At 47.1% G+C, this 20,663-nt stretch overlaps 1 protein-coding gene across 3 annotated transcripts in view; it reads right to left on the reverse strand.

The window, feature by feature from the left end:
* Nucleotides 1–20,663, reverse strand: part of LOC111155167 (retinoic acid receptor beta) — a 396,013-nt gene that overhangs the window by 27,041 nt on the left and 348,309 nt on the right. For all 3 annotated transcript variants that reach the window (XM_022515247.1, XM_022515245.1, XM_022515246.1), the window contains exon 4: nt 674–834. In XM_022515247.1, coding sequence (XP_022370955.1) covers nt 674–834 — 161 coding nt within the window. The remainder of the gene's footprint in view (nt 1–673; nt 835–20,663) is intronic.

Genomic DNA, 20,663 nt, shown 5'->3' on the forward strand with positions numbered 1-20,663 from the left:
GTCAACGTATACCACCAACCCTTGATCCCCCATCCTCTCCCTCCTGGCTTCTCTTTATTTCTACCCGTGGTGAAAGCCATTTCTAATGGAGCTCTGGGGAGCACAGCAGGACCTCCCGCCTCTTGAGGGAGGAGTCACATCTGTACTTTGCCCGGCCCTGGCTCAGGGGTTCTACCTCCTCTCTCAAGAGGGCTCCCATAATGTTGGCTGGATCTTACAGCTGGATGGGTGTTTTGAGACCACTGCCCCATGTCCCCTCCAGGTCCCCACTGGGCTCTGTACAGGTGTCTGTCATGTAACACCTCATGGTTCCCCAGGTCTCCCTCACCAGACTGCACATTCCTGCAGCAGCAACCTGAGCTTACCCACCCGCATCGCCAGCACCTCACACATGGCCCAGCACACGAGTGCTCGGTTTGGCTCCTGAGTGAACGCACGCATGCCCGACCGGAGTGGAGGAAACAGCCATCCTACTCAATGACTGCCCGAAGGCTGCCACGTGGAGGGAGGAGGCCACTGCAGAGCCCCACTCAGCCCACACACATGTCCCGGGCCAAATCTAGGTGGACATCCCCTCCGGGTCCAGGCGCAAGGGAGAGGGAAGAAGGGGGCGGGCATGGACACACGGCCCCGCAGCCATCCTCCCACAGCCTGGGGCGGAAGCGTCTCTTACCGTGGTGTATTTACCCAGCTGGCAGAGTGAGGGGAACGTTTCCTGGTGGGCTTTGCGGATCTTCTCTGTGAGATCGTCCAGCTCAGCCGTCATTTCATAGCTTTCTGCACATTCCTGCTTCGAAGGCTCCTTCTTCTTCTTGTTCCTGTCATTCCTGACGGCTGGAAAGGAGAGAAGACAAATCATGGATCACTGATGGCTAGGCCTGCACTGCCCGAGCTGGAAGTTTCCATTTCCTGATGCTGCCTGGACTCACCTGACACTTACACAACAGTGGGAAAAGGAGCCATAAACACATCTCCCAATAAAAGAGGCTTGGTGGCCAGAAGGGCCAGGCAGAGAGGAAGGTGTGCCTTTCTGCGTGCACCTGCCAATCCACTCTTAAAGAGAGGTCAGGCTCACCCAGAAGGCGGAGGTTTCTGCTTGCTTGGCCTTTCTATGTGGACTGGTTCTCAAAGGGACGATTTTCCAAGCACAGTTCCCCTGGTTCCAGAGGGGACGGCTCACAAGGCATTATAAGGGAACCACTTGGGCCTGGGAGACACGTTGCTGAACAAAAGCTTGGTCGTGTCATAACTCGTGATTCCTGGCTCAGCCTTCTGGATTTTGCCATTGTTTGGTATTCCAAATAAACTGACATTTTTGAAGAGATTCATCTTAAAGGTGATGGGATGATGATTTTTGTCCCTTCATGATTTTCTGCTTCCTGGACTTTCGGTATTAACCACATAGTCTTTTATTATTGTTTATACATATTGTATCATATTATACATTATGTATAATGTATAAATGAAATATTAATTATTGTTATAAAAAGTTATTTTAAAATAATAATCTTTGCAGCATGAGCCGTTGGCCTGGAAAACGACCTGTCCATTCATCATTCGCTTAGTCATCTGTAGCTGCCTGCCTTGGCATCTCATCCGGCCCACTGGCCCTTCGGCCGGTCTGTCTTTGCCTCGGCTGAGCATGGTGCCAGGCACAGTCAGGCCCCAGGGCCCGGCGCGGTGGAAGCCCAGGCTTCCCCTCACAGCACGGAGTTCTCAGATGACTTTCAGCTGAGTGTAATGCAAAGCTCTGGCCCCTGGTGGATCTCCTGGGGAAGGAAACTGAAACCCAGAGCAGCTAACAGGTAAAACTAGACCACGCAAGCCCCTCCAGGGAGTCCACATTCCCTGGGGACCCAGGGGTTGCCAGGCTGGCCGTGTACGCCACCACCATGACCTGGGAATCTGTGTTGCAAAATGACCCGGGTCATAATCCGATCTGCCCTAAGAGGATTTGGCCTGCATTGCCTCCCTGAGTGCACCCAGGGTGATCTGAGAACTCACAGCTCCCTGGGTCTCCACTGTGAGGATCCCGAGGTCCTGCCCCGGGGCAGGAGCTGAGGGCAGAGTCAAAGGTAGGCATGGGGAGGGCAGGAAGGTGCAAGGAAACAGCTGGGTATGCATGGTACTGAACCAGGCCAGTGTCTGTGTAAGTCACTGACGCCTGACTAGGAGGGAGAGCAGTCTGTGAGGATATTCGTATTTCTTGAGTGTCTCAAGCATGTACTGGGAACTGTGTCCACAGTATCTCACTTAATCCCCTTAACAGGTAGGCAATTTTAAACTCATTTTACAGATGAACAAACTGAACATCAGATAGAACAAAGAATGTTTGTACACATGGCCAAGTGCTCTCTTCACCTGGACTCACTAATTCCTAAGGGAGCGGACATGTTTGAGAAGAAAACAATACCCCTCCAGATGATTTTCTTCCCCCCGGACTCTGAAGCAACACTGTTCTTTGGCTCAGAACATCTCCAGATCTAAGGTGAGTGGGTAAAGGCAGACAGACTGGCCAAGTGCCCAGACCATTCCTAGCAGGTGCAGGATGCACGACGAGGGCAGCGTACGGTGGAAAGCAGTTAGAAAGTAAAGAACACAGTCAGCAAAGGTGGAACCATGAGAGAGGAAGAGGGGAGCGCATGGCCACAGAGACACCCCGGTGGCTCTTCTCTAGGACAGAGTCTGGGTCATGAGGGGAGGCTGTGGCAGAAGCCTTGTATGAGAGAACCATGGGCTCTCAGCACAAGTTAGCCACTCTCCTTTCCTGGCTCCTGTCCATGACCCTCTTTGCCAGTTAATACAAACACTGTATGTAAGCAGTGAGGGTCCCTCTAGAAAAGATCCCCGAGCAAAACAGTCTGGCGGTCCCTTCAAAAGCTGAGCAGAGAGTTACCCTATGATCCAGCAATCCCATTCCTGGGTCTGCCCAAGAGAACAGAAAAGAAATGTTCATGCAGAACGTGTACACCATTGTTCCCAGTGGCTCTATTCAGAATAGCTCCAAAGTGGAAACAACCCACACGCCCATCAACTGGTGAATGGAAACCCAGACGTGGCATATCCACACAATGGCACAGTCTTGGCCATACAGGGAGTGAAGTACTACACCCGTAACGACATGGGTGAACCCAGACAACATCACGCTCGGAGAAAGAAGCCAGTCACCAAAGGCCACATACTGATTCTATTTGTGCGAAGTTCAGAGAAAGCAGAGCCATAGACAGAAGGCCGATTGGTGGTCGCCAGGGGCTGGGACGCATGGAAGATGGGAAGTGACTGCCATGACTGCTAATGGGCATGGGGCTGCTTTGAAGGGGGATCAAAATATTCTGGAATCAGACAGTGGTAATGGCTGTACAACTTTGTGAACATACTACAAACCACTGAACTGGCTACATTAAAAGGATGAATGTTACACTATATGAATTATACCTTAACATGAGAATAACAAAAACCCAGACCCCTGAGGGAGGCCATAAGCCACTGAACACTAGGAACTGCTCTGACCAGAATCAGAAGCCAAGATGGCACCTCTGACCACTTAACACAGAAGTACGAGTAATGCCACTATTGCTTGCTTGGCAAGGCCCTGCCATCCCCATAAGAATTCTAGTTCCCTAAATTCCACAGTGAACTGAATGAGGGAGGCATTAAAAGTCCATTTCTACACTCTCAAAGCCTGAGGTCCAAGATCCGCGTTTGAAGGTGGTCCAGCCCAGATTTCAGTGGGATATACGGAAAAGCAGAGGGAGGCACCGCACACACGCATGCACACAAATTACCCAGAATCTCATCCACAGGCGGGCTGGAGGACCCGTGTCTGCACTTTTCAGCGTTCTGCTTCTCCACCCTCCATCCACCCGCAGCTGCCTGGGAAACTCACGGGAGAAAACACGGACCCAGAAGTTACCTGTGAGGTGGGAGCAATGTGGGGCGAGCTGCTCCCACTGAGTGTCAACGCCAAGCTAGAAAGGGTCAGAGGAGGTCAGGCAGGAAGGGGGCCTTGGTGATCCAAAGCAGGCCACTGAGTGGGGCCCTTGTTTTGCAGACAGCACCCATCATTTGCTAAAATAACAGCTGTAAAGCCAGAGCTCCATCTTCAGTGCTTCGAGGCCCAAACTCTGAGTGCTCTTAGCAGCTGCCCAGCTGCCAGGGGACCGGTGTGTAACCTCAGGCTCCCTTCCAGACAGCTCTGCCCACGCAAGGCAGAGCGCCTCTCCCGCTATCTCCACGATCAGAGGACTCCCGGTTCCATCAGGAACTCCTTGGCCACGGAAGACGCCACAACCCCTCTGGAGGTAACGCCCCAATCACGTAAAGGGTCAGAAGCGGATGGACGAGTCTTCTAAACGCACAGCTTCAACAACTGCTTTGCTCAGTGGCTGTAAACGGCTGTGGATGGCAGACGCGGGACCTGGGCCAGGCATGGGACACCATGAGGGCCTGGGGACGGTGGCTCAGTCCAGCTGCGGGGGACTCATGGTGAGCAGCATCTGGCGCAGGGCAGGAGCTCGCCTCCTTGCAGGAAACAGCCGTGGGACAGGGGGTGACACGGGGGCTGCAAGGGAGCCTAGGCTCCACGGCCATCCCGGGGGATTTGGCCCCTTTCGGTGCAGCAGCACCCTCCCAGAGATGCACGTGCGGGCACCCCGATATGGGGGAAGCAGTGCGTCTATTGTAAAGGCTTCCGCAGGCTGGTCATACAGAAGGAGACTCCCAGGCCCTCCCCCGTGGAAATGGTGGACCGGGACATGGAGGTTTGAGGACTCTACCCTGAGGCCCACGGCTGCAAGTGGCAGTGATGTTTCCAAGGAAGCCGCCTGGTAGCGGCCCCAAATGAGCAGATGGGACTCATGTGTTCCTTCATTGTCTGTCCATTCACTCTTTCGGATATTTTCTGAGCATCTAGTATGTACCATCTGTTTCAGGGACGAGCCACACAGATGGTGGCTGCTGCCATGGACTTACTTATGGGGAGGGGACAGGCAGTGATCACACAGCAGCAATAGAAGCAGTAATAATACCAGTGTTGCTATTGTGCTGTGTGCTGTCACTCATATCGGAGTGGTATTCGAATACTGGAAATGCTCATCACGGCTACCAGAGCTGTCACGGGGTCCTTCCAGGGCCTTCTAGTCTTACTAGGCTATTTGACAAGCTGAGAAGGAACTTCCTTATTATACCTGTTTTGCAGATGAGAAAATTGAGGCACAGAAGGTTAAATCACCTCTACCCCATAAATGATGGAGTGGGGATCTGAACTCAGAAGACCTGGCATCGGGGCCCTCACTTGGAACCCCCGTGCAGGATCACGCACACCTGCGATCCTGCCACACAGTGAGTGCGGAGGGGGATGCCCTGTGTGCGTGTCAGGGCCGGGGGTGGGATGCTGATCCAGGATGGGAAGGTGGGTGGGGAGCCTGGGGAGTCTGGGCTGCACACCTGATGCTCAGCCCCAGGGGCACCCTGTGATGTTGGTGGCTTCCTCCACCAGTCAGACCGAGGTGATGTCGGCAGGCATGTGCACCAACATACCTGTGACGGATCTGGGGGTGGACAAGCGGCTTTAAGGCCAAGTGTGTCCCTGGGAAAGCACGGGGACTGGGATGGGGTGGGGGGGCATACTGTCACCTCTGCATCAGAGCCTCTATCACAAGGTGGGGACCAAATATCTGGAAGGCAAAGGTCATATTTTGTCTCTCTTTCTCCAAGGCTTAATACAGCATCTGCCCACAGTGGGGGCTCAAAAGCTATTTTGTGAAGGACAAGGTGAACATGAGACTAAGTACAGAGTCTGGCCAGCCGTCAGGGCCTGTGCGCGCAACACAGCGCTCACCTGAGGCTCTTTCTTCCAGAAAGTAAAGGTCTCATCACCCCCTCTGGTCCTGTAGGGGATTCAGGAACCACTCTCCAGCCCCGGAAGCACGAGCCAGCAGGCTGATAAAGCAGTTGGGGCAGCCGAAGGGTCACGAGCGTGATTTACACACCTGGGAGAGCCGGGCCTGATGTCTGCAAAGCGCTTCTTGGACACAAGGTGCTCCATAAAATATCAAGTATTCTCCTTGTGAGGGCCCAGTGCTACAAATCAGATTTGGTGGCATAAAAGTAACATATTTATGATCCACTATCATATTGCAAATGAAATGAATGTAATAAAAGTGTCACTTATACAAATACCTCTGATGTACGGATCTCGACCTATGAATATGAAAACAGACACCCAAGCACTTTTATTTGAATGTCTAATCATGGAAATAAATGAAGTCATGTTCATTTTAATGTGTGCACTTGTGCATGTATCTGGAATATTGATTTCCACGCACACAATAAAACTGTAATGCAGGAAACATGCAAAAGACATGGATTTCACTTGGATTCAGGAAGAGACGAAAACAGCGCTTCGCTAAAAATTCCTTGACGTCTAAAAAAAGAAAGAAAGAGAGAGAGAAGGGAGAAAGGGAAATACGATTGACAGTGTTTTTTCCCATGAAGTTCTCTATATTCAGTTTAGCAAAGGAAGCATAATGGTCTATTTACTCTTGCTCGAATATTAAAGCCCGAAATCCGCTCATCTGGACTCTTCACCTTGCTAACTACAGGAATAATGGGTCACAGTTGGTGATCTGAGCTATCTGGTTGCCTCTCCTGGGGGAGAGCCTGTAACTAACACATTAATACCTTAAAAGAAAACCACGAAAAACCAGAGTTTAATCTTAGTTTAAAAATAATTTTCTGAACTCATGATGTAAATGAACTGCGAACGAATGGACTTGAAGGCAGGCCCATCTATGATTAACAGAGACATACTCTTCCCACGATTTCAGGATTTGTGGGTTGGCAGGTCCCACTGTAGGGTTGGGTGGGGTTGGGATGAACGAATACTCCGTCAAGATCCAAATCTCCTTAAAGGTGGAGGTTCTGCCTTGCACCTAATACAGCGCTCGCCACAGAATCGCTGGTAGACGTCTGAACACACACATAGAGAAAGGCGGTTAGCGAACGAGGCTGCCGCCGAGGTTCTGGCCAGGGACCCCACACCAGCCTTTCCAAGGCGGCTGGGGGCGGGGCATCGTGAGTCTGTTCGGTGAATACAGTCCTATGATTGGAGAGTGACCCCTGCCCCGCCCTCCGCCACAAGTGCAAGTGTAAGGGATGGCCTAACTTTCATAGGGTTAGTAACAGAGCACGGAGCATACTTAGAATTTTTACAGAATATTAAATATTCAAGTCATGGGGGAAATAGTCTGGACGTAGCATTCTGAGAGTTTAACAAGGATCTACCAGCCTAGCTCAGCTTCTTAGAGTTATTCAAAGCACTTATAAAAAATCCCTGAAATATCAGAATGTACCAATGCCAAATACCTCTTTCTAGTTAAAGTGGTATATTATACGAATAGAACTTTCAAAACAATTTTAAACACGTTTTCCTCTCACTGGTTGCTTTTAGATATGGAGATTTGGGTTCCTTTCAAGGGGAGAGCCTTTCTTTTGTCTTTAATTTCCAAGAACTTTCCTCCTCCTCCTCCTCAGTCTGGCCTGCCATGGCCAGCCCTACTCTGGCCATATTCCTTTCCCGGCAGACCCCATGTGGTGGCCATCCTTGCAAGACGAGAGATTTGGAGTTTAGAGGCTCTGTTACAAGTGACAGATCCTTTCCTTCAGACAAGGGTCTTGTATGGACTATAGGAAACAGCTTAAGCTCAACTCCAGAGATGAGGGACAATAAAACACTCCCACGTGATGTTAAAAAAACAAGAGCTTTGACAATGAGCAGCTCCTTCATGATCAGTGGACCCTCTCTGCACGTTCGCTCTGGCAGCAACGGGCTACTTACTATCAGTGACAGCTTTCCCTAAATCCTGTCCATGGGAGGTGGATGTGTGTCCTTGGCTTTGTGTTTGTGGCAGAGCTATCCCACACGATGGGGACTGAGACGAAGGGCTTAACATAGAGAAAGTAGAGTTCAGCATCAATTCCCATAAGCCATACTGTGGGCAGCAAGTTCTTTGTTACATATCAAGCTGAAGTTTACTGTGCGGAAGTTCGCTGAAGTTCAATGTGCCCTCGTATAACTGAAAGACTGTGTGGTCATGTTTTTTTGTTTTTGATTTCATAAAAATGCAGGCAGTCTCAGATTCAGGCATCTGTTATCTTAAAGTCAGGATCCACACAGCTAGCATCTAGGGTAAATGACTGAGCAGTGATCCAGGCACATGGACTGCCTTTCAAAGCAGCATCTGACTGGGGCGTGGGGATGACAAAAAGAAATTTCCCAGCAGCAGACTGTTCCAGATAAACCTGTATCCTGCTCTGTGTCATATATATTCTTCATGGCAAGTTACAGGCTTTCAAATATTAAACAACAATCTCAATCACAATAAATTCTAATGGTCAAAATTTTCATCCCTACTGTTCTCTACACCCAATTAATTTTCAGAAAATGAATTTCAGTTCTCCTTGCCATTCTTATATTTTCCCTCTTAAAATGCATTTTAAAAATAGAAATGAGGTACTTTACTTAGCCTGCAAAAAACTCTGAGGAGGAGGGTCAGTGATTCCTCTTGGGGAGTATGACCCTTTGATAAACCTAGCCCAACCAGAAAGTCAGGTGGCTCCAGAGTGCCGGGAAATGGGGGCCATGTTTGCATGTGGCTTGACTGCAAAGATGGGCCCTAATCCTCTGTGTCTTCCTCTTGTGCCCTGTTTGCACTGGCTTCGCAGCCCCTCCCATCAAGAGGGTGGAGACCACTCCATGGCCCATGCACCTGAGATGGTTTCTGACGCGCTCTAACCAACAGAATGCAGTGGTACTAAGGTTACAGCATTTCCAAGCCAAGACATCGAAAGATCTTGCATACTTCTGCCTGTTCCTCTTATAACCTCATCACTACAGGTGAACAGGTCCAGGCTAACCTGCTGGAAAATGAGAGATCATGTGGAGGAGAGCCTGATTAGTCCAGCTAAGTAAGACCATTCAAGATCAATCTAGAGCCAACCTTCCCAGGACTGGGAAAGCATTCAGAGAAGATGAGCAGAATTGCTTATCCAATCTGAAGCTAACCACAGGCTCATGAGAGCTCCCAGTGAACCCAGAAGTACCACCCAGTCAATCGAGAGTTTTGTAAGCAATAATAAATGCTTATTGTTTCAAGCCACCGAGCTTTGGGGTGGTTTGTTATACAGCAACAGCTGACTGATATGGTCTGTGGAAAGAGTGTTTCTGCAACAGTAGCACATGCCCCCATGCTCTTTTGCCCCACGATATGTCTGAATCAATGGTTGCTTTTATTCAGTGGTTAAGGCAAGATAAAGGATAATTTGTCATTCCTCCAACTCAAGGTTCAAGATCCTACCCTGTTAAAACACACAGAAGTTAGGAAATTGTTCTCCATGGACTTAAATTACATGAAAGGTACAATGGACAAGGGGGAGGGACTGGGCCAATATTCCAGAGGTTTGCATTTAGTGCATCATTTACTACCTGTACAAACTCAGGATAATCTCTAAATGTCCTTAGGCCTCAGCTTCCTCATGTGAAAAATGGGGACATTCATTTTTTTCCCATCACACATAGGACTCTTACATATATTTGGTTATGTAAGTAGATGCAACACAATGTAACACGTACTCAAACAGTGGAAGCCCCACACCAATTTCTTTTCTGCGTTTATTGAGTTCTGTAGCTACTGAAGATACTAAGTCAAATAAAGCACATTTTATTCCTCAAATGCAATGCACATGATATATAGACTATGAGGGTTTAATACATATGGAATTACTTTGGGATGTGAGATGTGAAATTTTGATGCAGCAGCAGAGAAAGAAAAGAGAAAGAAACAGGGAAAATAAATAAAGAAAATAAGGAAGGAAAATAAAGTAAAGGAGGAAATAATTTTTATCCAAGGCAAGACCAATGATGCAGCCCCGAGCCTGCATAACTGGAGATGAAGGAAAGGATGGAGGGTAGGTATACTGAACAGTTTTTAAACTTCCAGTGGGTTCACCTCGACAGCAGGACTTCCCATGTGAACCTGACTTAGCTAAGGATGTGACCATGTTCACTTTCTTGGGATCCAACTTTTCGAGATACTGCTTGACACACTTGACAAGTCTCTGCCTCCATCCGTGTGTCAGTGAGGTGTCCAAGAGAGACAGATACATGTCTGCGTGTTGGCCTGACGTGTGCCAAACACCCTATTTAGGACATTACTGTAGAGAAGTGCCTGCATGCTGTCAAGACAATTTTAGAAACCCCAATCCCCAGAGAAATGGTCTACATGTGAATGGTGGTTGTATATGTTACATAGCTAGTTTAAATGAAAAACTCTCACTTTAAGACATTTAAATGATTTACTCCAGCCTATATATCCCTAAGTGATTCTCACTGGTATCCTTGAAGCCCAAAGTGTCCTAAGGGCTTTCAGAATCACCAAATAAGTATATTGTTCGGTAGAGCTTTTATTCTAAACGCAATTTATTAATTTTAATTTTTAAGGAACTGGTAATCCATGGATGAGATATAAGCTAGCCTACTATTGGATATAGTTACTCAATTAACCATGACCTCTTTTCCCAATAATTTGAATTAATTTAAATTTACTGCTAATGTTTTTGGAGGCTATCTTAGTTCTAAGTTATTTTAAAAGGCATTTTTACAATGGGTGGTAGGGTTACCACTGAGGTCTCTCTTAACTGCAGGGTTTTTTCCATCCATCCATCTCTGTCTGTCCATCCATCTATCCATCCTTTCATGCAATCCATCCTTTCATCCCTTCACCTCCCCATTTGTCCATTCACTCAGCTGTTCATCTGTCTGTCCATCCATTTATCCCTCATTCCCACTGTTTTCCTCCATTGAGCTATCCATTTATCCATTTTTTCCCTCCTTTTATCTATTTTTCCACCCATCCACCCATCCATTCATCTGTTAATTTAGTTCTTCATCTGTTCAAATATTTACTGAGTACTTTTAAGAGTTCACATTCTAAAAAAAAAAAAAAAAAGAGTTCACATTCTAGTAAAAGAGAGTCACCCAAAGAACTATCATGCAGTCAGCTAGATGCCAGAATATTCATTCGTTGATTGAAGCGATAGGAGCACAACGTCAAAGGCGTACGGAGTGTGAGATGCACTTAGACCCTCAGATGAGGGAGCTGGTAGTTCAGTCTGTGGGAGTCAAGAAAAAAGTCACAGGAAAGAGGAATCTTAAACTGAGTGCCCTGTAGGAGTATCCTATGTCTTATTCATTCTGGCATCCTCAGGGAAGTGTCTTTTCCAAGGACACTCAACAAATATTCCTTAAATGAATAAAGCTTGAAGGGGAAGGAGACGCTCGGGATGATGAGAACAGTATGTGAAACACCTAAGGGTTAGAAACAACATAGTTCTATGAGGGAAGCTGGTTTTCAGATGGCTTTGAAAGGATGGATCTGGGCGCCTGGGTGGCTCAGTTGATTGAGCAACTGCCTTCAGCTCAGGTCATGATCCTGGACTTCCAGGATCGAGTCCCACATCGGGCTCCCAGCTCCTTGGGGAGTCTGCTTCTCCCTCTGACCTTCTCCTCTCTCATGCTCTCTCTCACTCATTCTCCCTCAAATAAATAAATAAAATCTTTAAAAAAAAAAAAAAAAAGAAAGGATGGATCTCAGTAGGGAGGCAAAAAGAGGGAGGAAGAACATTCCAGATGGGAGGGTGGGGGAGGACATGAGGAAATGCTTCCAGAAACATCTGCATCAGGTTTGTAGGTGAGCAGGGTGGGTGGCTGGTCTGCCTAGAGGAAAAAGTGGAGACTGGGGATTGGTGGGAAGAAAATATTAGAGTGGTATAAAGAGGAGCAGGGAGAAAAGGGTATGTAGGGACACACTCTAGTGAAGAAGTCTGCTGGGCTTGATGACGGGCTCAATGAGGGGGATGAAGAAGGCGACTTGGACATACCAACAGTATTCTAACCCTGGTACCGGGATATTGATGGTATCCCAAATAAAAGTAAAGTTTGGTGGGGAATAAAGAATCCAGTTTTGGGTAGGATGATGACGAGGCTGGCTTGGGGGCACATAAGACAGAAAGCCAAGTGGCAAGCCCAGAGGTTCTTTGACAGATGGAACTATGGAGCAGGCAGGAGAATGGGAAATTAGATTAGTCAGGAGTTGAAATCTGAGGGACAACTCCCAAGTCATGATGGGGTGGCCAATGCGAGAGAGAGGAAGGAAAATAGGAGGCTTAGGAACCGATTCTTGGGAGTTGCCAGCTGTTGGTGGGAAAGGTGAGAGGACACAATGATGGAAGCAGATGAAGAGTGGCAGGAAAACTGGGATCATAACAAATCTTAGGAACTGATGGAGAAAACGATCTGAGGCAGCAGCCATGTGACCAAGCTTCCACTGTAGCTGACAGAAGAATGAAGAGGAAGCAAAGTTCACTGGTTTTGGCAATGGAGAAAGTGGTGACTTTCAAGAGAACATTTCTAGCAGAGCCATGAGGATGATGAAAGCCAGACTGGGGGCAGGGAGGGTTAAGAGGAGGCCAGGAAAAGCCCTTCAAAACTCAGCACAGGAAATACACTTGAGTCCAGGCCCTTGAAAACTTGTTTTTCTACAATCAAACCTGTAAGAGAGGTCAGTAGAACCACCCGTGTTTACAAACTAGAAAAGCTGTATGAATTTGTAAAGGCTCCCTGGAAGGTTGGCATGGAGCTGGAAGATGTTGGGAGATGCAGTCTCTTGAGATCTGTCCGTGCAGAGAATGAAAGCAAGAGGAGTCTTTGGCTGAGCAGAAGCTGGAAGGTGGGAGGGCTCTGCAGGCAGAGGGCAGAGCAGTTTCGAAGGCCTGGACAGAACAGGGCAGCTCTGAAGCTCTGCAAACGGGGCCAGGGCTTAAGGTCAGACTTGGGCTGACCACAGCTCACATTATCCTGTGACTCTCCCCAAGGATACGTGGGTGTCGGGTGCATTTGGGTCGTTAGTGGCCATGATATTATTAGAGCTGCCGTTTCAAATGGTTGCTCTGTTCATGGTGAAGAAATGACTGGCGGTAGAGAGAACCCTGAGGGGGCCACTAGAAGCTCCAAGTGCAAGAAGAGGGATGTCCAAACTGAGGCAGGACTACAGGGAAGGGTCAGGGTAAGAGGTATGGGGGTGCCAGGCAGTAGGAAGAGGGAAGGGGTGACCTGCTGGTTTCTGGCTTGGAGAATGATGAAGGGACAAAGGAGGAGGAACACGATGTATGGAATTCCCAGTGCCTTCGTGCCTTAAATGTCACACAACAGGGCCAGAACTCAAACCTGGGTCTAACTCCTAACTATATACTCTCATAAAATAATTCTTGAATCAGTTTCCTTTTTAAAAAGATTAGTGTTAAACAAGAATGTAACAAGGACTATAATTAAGGAATTTTCCTACTTGGCCTGGGCTGCCACCGACGTGATCGAGAGGTCACTCTCAGGCCACATGTGTGACTAAGAGAAAACATTAGAAATGAAACAGCAGACGCAGGCCACAGCCCCCAAGTCAATCTCAGTACGTGAAGTGCCGGCCAGATTGGAGCCAACTTAGCCTTCCCTTGAGTGAACTTATCAATTTCTCAGTATAAATAGATCATCCTAAATTGTCCTCATCTGTGAGGGATTGCTAAAATCCTATTTAGTTCACAAAAATCCTCTTTCTGGCCTACATAACTTTAATTCTCAGGTATTTATTTCTCCAGAGAGTCATTTGGAAAAGAAATAAAGCCATCTTTCCCACCCTCTGCGTTGCTCCCAGCCGTGTACTTGGAAGCTCAACACGGGCCAAGAACCCAGTCTCTATTCCCGGGAATGCTTCGGCAGAGGGGTCAAAAAAAAACACGAGACATCCAAGAAAGGACACATGACGTTCCTGCCAGACCTGTACAATTCACTTCCCTCTGCCCTTCCTTTAGCACCCACACCCACACCCAGTACATGCTTTTCTCTCCTTTTAATCAAAAAGACATCTGCCGGTGCCTTCGAAGGCAGACACGGCCTTCGAGGCTTGGCCCGGAGAGGAAAGGAGCGCCTAGAACAGAAAGCGGTGGAAGATTCCCACCTCCCACCCATGGCCTGCTATTTCTTACCAATCCATCCGGTGGGGTGTGGCCACAGGATAAGACAGTGTTTGGGATCAAGTGGGAAGACAGCTCCCATCCAAGACACCATGGGAGGGCATACAAGGAAGTCCTGGGCTACAGGCTGCCAATTCTAAAGGTGGTCCTTAATTCAAAAATATTTACCAGGTGCCCAATTGTGTTTCAGGCACCGTTCCAGGAGTGGGGGATGTAACGCTGAACAAGGCAATGTTTTCAGCTTCTTGGGAGTTTATTTTCTTCTTGCAGAAGGCTGCCCATAAACAAATGCACAGACAATATAAGGCCAGATAATGACAAGTGTCATGAAGAAAAACCACATACAGGGCAGGGAAGGGGCACGGGCTGTTGCGGAAGGAAGGGTGGACAGGAGAGGCCTCTCTGATGAGTGGGGAGGTAAAGGAGCAGTGAGGTGGGGGCCTGGGGGCAGAAAGGATCACATGCACTGGGCCAAAGAGCTGGTCACAGAAAGTAAACTACAAGCTAGAATAGCTATTAATCTGCCTGTTCATTCATTCAGTAATTTAACTCAAATCTTCATGGGGCACCAACACAACCCTGCAGCTGGCGCTGGGACAGCTGCTGGAGACAAGATGGTGAGGGAGGCCTGGGGATCCCTCATTGAGTCCCAGTCCAGACCAGGGCAGGAGGGGGCAAACGTTTTCCATAAAACGCCAGCTAGCAAATAGGCGGCAGGCTGTTCGGGCCTCAGAGCCTCTGTTGCCAACTACCGTGCCACTGCAGGACGACAGGAGGCAGGACCGTACGTCAAGAGCACGGCTGCGTGCCAACAGAACTTTCTATTTTCAAAACAAGCTGGAGGCCAGATTTGGGTGTAGGATGTTGACTGTAGTTTGCAGTGCCATACTTTAGAAGATGTCCTTGGTTGTTAAGAAGTTGTTTGGGCAGTAAATCCAAATTAGGGAAGAAAATACATTTAACAAAAAAAAGAAAACACTTTAGAGCCCACCTTCTTCTCTCGTGTTTGTTTTCTTGGTTGATTTCAGTTTTCAGGCACCAGAACAAAAGTGCCAAGCTTTTTTTTCTGCCCAGCAACAAACCCGTGCCCCCACAGACATTTTCTTCTGGGAAATCCCTCTTCCCTTCCCTTGATAACAGCCTGCGGTATTTCCAGATCCCTGGTCCAGAAGAGAGCGGGCTCTCCTCACCTAACCATGTGCGGGATAAAGGGTCATTACACCCCAGAGCAGTAAGGGTAACAGAGACATGGAACACTGGCTTCCACCCGATGGGGAGTGGGGACGGGAGGGTGGCCAGAGAAATTCTTCCTGTGACAAGGAAGATTAGAGCTGAGTGGCAGCTAATTAGGTGAAGAACATTCTAGATTGAGGGGAAAGCAGGAGCAAGATCTTGGGAACAGAAAGAGACCCAGGGACCTGAGGTTGGGGTGGTAAAAGTGTTCTGGAGATGTGAGGGAACTTTCAATTGTACCAAGCTTCATAAAAAGCATGGTCTCCCAACCACATGTGACATCCAATGACATTCTCCTCCCCAAATCCTAATTTCTTCTTCAACACATAAGTACTCCTAGCTTCTCTGAAGTCCTTGCACTACCTGCTGCTCTTCTGGAAAGTGGCTTAGTCAAACAAGGAACCTCACAAAGAGATAAATTGAGTTCACACAGAGGTGGAGGGAAGATGTGAAGATTCTGGGAATTCTCTAAAGAAAAGTTATCCGCTGCCCTGCCTGTCATTCCTCCTGGGATGCTGAAGGGTGCACTTGGGCACTGGAAGCAAAGGTCACCCTCCACCAGGAAGGCCCCCATCCAAGGAAGAGTCAGTAAGAGCTCAAAGAGCCAGAGAGGTCTACAGATTGCAACCAAAAGAGTTCTGTTTTATTACCCAAGTCTGTCCTGAAAAAAATGCGCAAAAGATGGCAGAAAAACATCATCTCCCTAGGAGAAAAATTTTAAAATATTTAAGCGCTGTTGCTTTTCATGTGTTTCATAAAATTCATCAAGTGAATTATACTTTGCACATCTTCTTTTGTAAGGTGTCTGTTTTTAGATTTTAAAGCTTCAAAACACTGAATCGTACACCTTAAAAAGTCCATAACTTCCTGTCTTGACAAATGACATATGTATAAATATTTAAGCACATCTATTATGGAAAATTTCAAACATACCGAAAGTAAAGAAAATAATATCTGAAATATATCTGAAAATAATATCCATTCAAAGCCCAGCGTCAGTTATTAATTTGGCCCATCATCTTTCCTCTTCACTCCCATCCCTTCCTCTAGATTACTTTGAAGCAAACCCTTGCCATTAAATCCTTTCATCTCTATATATTTCAAACTCCTTTCTTTCATAATTTTCTTTTTTTTTTGAGAGGGAGAGTGGTTGGGGAGAATGGCAGAGGCAGAGGGACAGACAGAATCCTAAGCAGGCTCCAGGCCCAGTGTGGAGCCCAATGTGGGGCTCTATCTCACGACCCTGAGATCATGACTTGAGGGGAAATCAAGAGTCAACACTTATCCAACTGAGCCTCCCCGGTGCCCCATTTTCTCACTTCTCATCATATGCTTGCTTCCTTCTGGGGGAGAGGGTGAGATATTATCTCCTTCCAGTAGATTTTAGTAGGCACAGAAGTCAAAGGTGAGAACTGCTCATTCAAAAACACAGGAGGGGAAACCGTAATGAAAGTTAGTGCCTAACTGACCTTGATGTACTCCAAGCAGAAGCAGCTGTGCTGGAAACTTCTAGAGCATAAGCAGAGACAACAAGTTGTCCTACCCAGTCACTGACATTAGGAGGTTCCCCTCTTCTTTACCAAGTCCCTTCCACTTAACAACCTAGTCACTTTTGTTTTTTAAGATTTTTAAAAAATTTTTAAAATTTATTTATTTGACAGACAGAGATCTCAAGTGGGCAGAGAGGCAGACAGAGAGAGAGGGGGAAAGCAGGCTCCCTGCCGAGCAGAGAGCCCGACGTGGGGCTCGATCCCAGGACCCTGAGACCATGACCTGAGCCGAAGGCAGAGGCTTTAACCCACTGAGCCACCCAGGCGCCCCAACCTAGTCACTTGCAACAAGAGCTGGCCACCCCAGCCCCCAACCCCATTCTCCCTTCTTACCCACTTTCATTATCTGGAGAAACATATGGCATAACTTTGCACTCATTTAAGGTTGGCCAGACCTTAAGCTGGAAAGGAATGCTGGACTCTAAAGTAATATTTTTCTCATTAATGCCACTGAATCCCCTGCCCAGCCTGTTCCCCCACTTACCCCATGATCTTTTGACTGAATTCAGGAAACTGCACAATGAATGGTTGCTCAGCTCCAGGAACTGCCATTTTTAATCGTGTCAATTGTTTTTGCTACTAGGTACCTTAACTGCTGAGGGGCTTGTGGTCACCTATGATTATCAGCTTCACCTTCTTGCCCCAGAGCTCTCAGCGACGTCCACATTTATTTAGAAACAGGGGAAGGTCAGTGGGTTATGGGGCTTTCTTAGAATGTGCCCAGACTTTAAAAATAGCAAGAATGAATCATGGCTATTAAAAAGTTCCTTGAGCGGACTAACTTCAAAAAGAGGAATGTTGGTGCGACTGGGTTGTCTTTTCTGAGAACTGCTGGGACTCCCAGGTTGATAAAAGAGAGATTGAGGGCTTGATCAGGAAAGCCAAGAAACACTCCACTGAGACACCTTTATGCTGGGAGCCCCACAAGGCCTATCTGGCAGCCCCCTGAAAGGATTCCCGCCTCTGGAATCCCTACCTTCTCACACTCTTCATGGGTCACCAAGTCCATGCCCAAGCCCTTCCCTACCAAGCAGATGCAGAAGGCTCAGATCTCCAGCCCTGGCCTTTCTTCTAAGCATCAGATGTGTGTACGTGACTTCTCACTAGATCTCTCCTGGCCCCTCAGTTTGTCTCCTAAACAGACTCTTTAACTATCCTCCCTAACTCTTCTTCCACTGGCGCTGCCATCTCTGTGACCTCGACCACAGGCCACCCAGCGGCCCAAGTCCCAGTGAGAGAGGCAGACCCATCCTTCTCTCCTCCTCATCCTACCTGTCTACTGAGGTCCACTTAGTCTACCCGCTATTGCTCAAGTCCATTCTCTCCCTTAATGATGCTTTGCAGACATTGGCTCATCTGTAAGTGGCAGGAAAATACAATGCAAATCAGAAGGAAAAGTACAAATATTACTGTTAGAGCTAAACAGAGCTAAAACTGTTACTCTCTCTTGCTGCGTCCCAAAAAAACCTGTGAACTCAGATGACCTTCAGTCCTTACCACAAGGACATCATTTAAAGCCTCTCTTTCCTTTCCAAATACCCTGCTCAGGCTTTGTCCCGAAAGCCTTTAAAAATTATTTTTCTGATTAATTTTATACGCTATCTCCTTCTCAACCCCTTAGGAGAGACAGACAGACAGACAGACACACACACACACACACACACACACACACACACACACACACAGCCTTTCCTTGAGGCTCCGGGAAATTTCCTGGTGGAAAGTCAGCATCAAGAACAGCCATTTTCAACAGCGTAGGGATAGTTTTAGTGCCAGTGTAGACAGCGTAATTGCAAGGGTGTCCTTACTCTCTCCACTTCTGTTTATTTAAGCAGCAAGTACTTCCAGATGAGAGAGTACTTCCTCCTTATGCTTGAAATGTTTCCAAGTATCAGGAAATGCCACTGAACCTGTTTTCTGAATGAAAACCCACCAAATTGACAGTTGGGGGGGGACCTTAGTGATTCTCCAGTTATGGTGTATCCCAAGTGACCACGGCCGTGAGCGCCCAGTTACGGTCGTCACGAGAGCCGGGACTGAGCTCTGTAGCTCAGCAGTTGCATAAATTCGGGCAGTTTACCTGGCCTCTCTCCATATTAGTTGCCATGACCATTAAAAAATGGCAATAATCAAATAGAAGTGCTGAAAAGATCTAGTACCCTAGAAATGTTAGCAAACTTTCCTTCTTTTGCTTTTCATTTCTCAAACTGGTGAGAGCAATTATCTTCTCCAAACACTGGGTTTTCTCTACCCTCTGAATTTCCAGTGTGTTCACACCAGACAGCAGATACCTGGATGACCTCCTGTCATCCTCTTCGTCCTGGCATGGATAATGTTCTATGGATAATGTTCTAGACAAGTTAACTCTTAAAATAAGGGCCTCAGAACAACAATGTCCCAAGATGTGCTCTGACCAGCCACAAATCCAGATGCTTTTGGTGGTCTGTCATGGTCTGACTAACCACAGATCTTCAGAGGGAAGACACATTCCTACCCTGAGTTAGATCACAGCAAGGCTTGGCCATCTGCTCCTCACCTCTGATTTCAACCCTGACCTGGATGAATTCTACCACTGACCTGGATGAATCTTAATCAGGACTGGATACTCATCTCTGCTAAACGGTATCTTGTTTGTATTGGCCCCTCAGTTGCCTCTGTTGAGATCTTCTAGAACCTTTGGACGTTCTGAGGTTCTCAAGCTACCAGGTTCATACTCAGGCTGATTTTAAGACTGAGCCTTCTGCCCGAAGTCTTTTCCCTTAGTCTCTAAACGTCTTGAGGCCCAACAGCTCACTGGCCTCCTCTGTTCCTCTTGATGCCCCTGGATGCCCTCGCCAAAGAGCACAGCCTAAAAGGGGAAAATCCTAAAGTGTTACTGCCTGTTAGCTTATCAGGTTTTCATACCACTTCCTACACACCAGATCATCAAACTGAGCCACAAGCCGTCACTGAGAAATCCACAGTTCCCAACCCAGATTTTAACATGACTGGAACGGAGGAGAAGGCATGGATATAAAAAGCACAACTTACTTCCCAAAGTGAGTCAGACCTCTTCAAAGGAAGACAACACAACAACAAAGTAAACACCATCAGGTAAATATTAGACTCTAAATATAGAGTCAAACCTCCTCAAAATTAGATATCCCGTGGCTTACCGGGGAACATCTGTAGTGTCAGCAGCTGCTACAATGGATATTGGAAAAATATTTAGAACTAAAATATGGTATTTCTCCAGGGGATGTATATCAAAAATGGGGGGAAAGCAGCAATTGCCAGAGAAATTCAATAAATAACTTGGCAACCTGTCACTTTTCTCCAGGTGCACCAGTAACATATATTAAAAAGATTCAAACCTTGTGGTTCCCTCCCAGAAATTTGAGGGGGGGGTTGTTGATTTTTTGTTTTATTTTTGTCGTTGTTGTTTTTTTGTTGTTGTTGGTGGTGGTTTTTTTTTTTTTTGGTCAAGCCTGGCAAAGTTCCATTCAGAGCACCAGCAGGGGAGAAAAAAACTCCTTTATGACGCAGTCAAAGACTCAGAATGTACATCACACTGAAAGGACTAGGCTTATCCACTGGCACTGCCTTAAAACCCAGGGAATCTGAATGCTGGTCCTCCTGTATTATTCATTACATAATTGCTGTGTTTTATTAGAAATATGATCTATTATAACCTTGAATACAGTACATTAAATGACATTGAAAATTAGATTATTCTGATTATTAGAGAAGTGAGAAATGTGCTAAACATTTGTAAGACTGATAATCAATCAGGGTATCCATTTGAGTGTAATAAAAATCAAT

Source organism: Enhydra lutris, unplaced genomic scaffold (assembly GCF_002288905.1).
Source record: "Enhydra lutris kenyoni isolate GAN:26980312 unplaced genomic scaffold, ASM228890v2 scaffoldscaffold39, whole genome shotgun sequence".
Classification (NCBI taxonomy): Eukaryota; Metazoa; Chordata; class Mammalia; order Carnivora; family Mustelidae; genus Enhydra; species Enhydra lutris.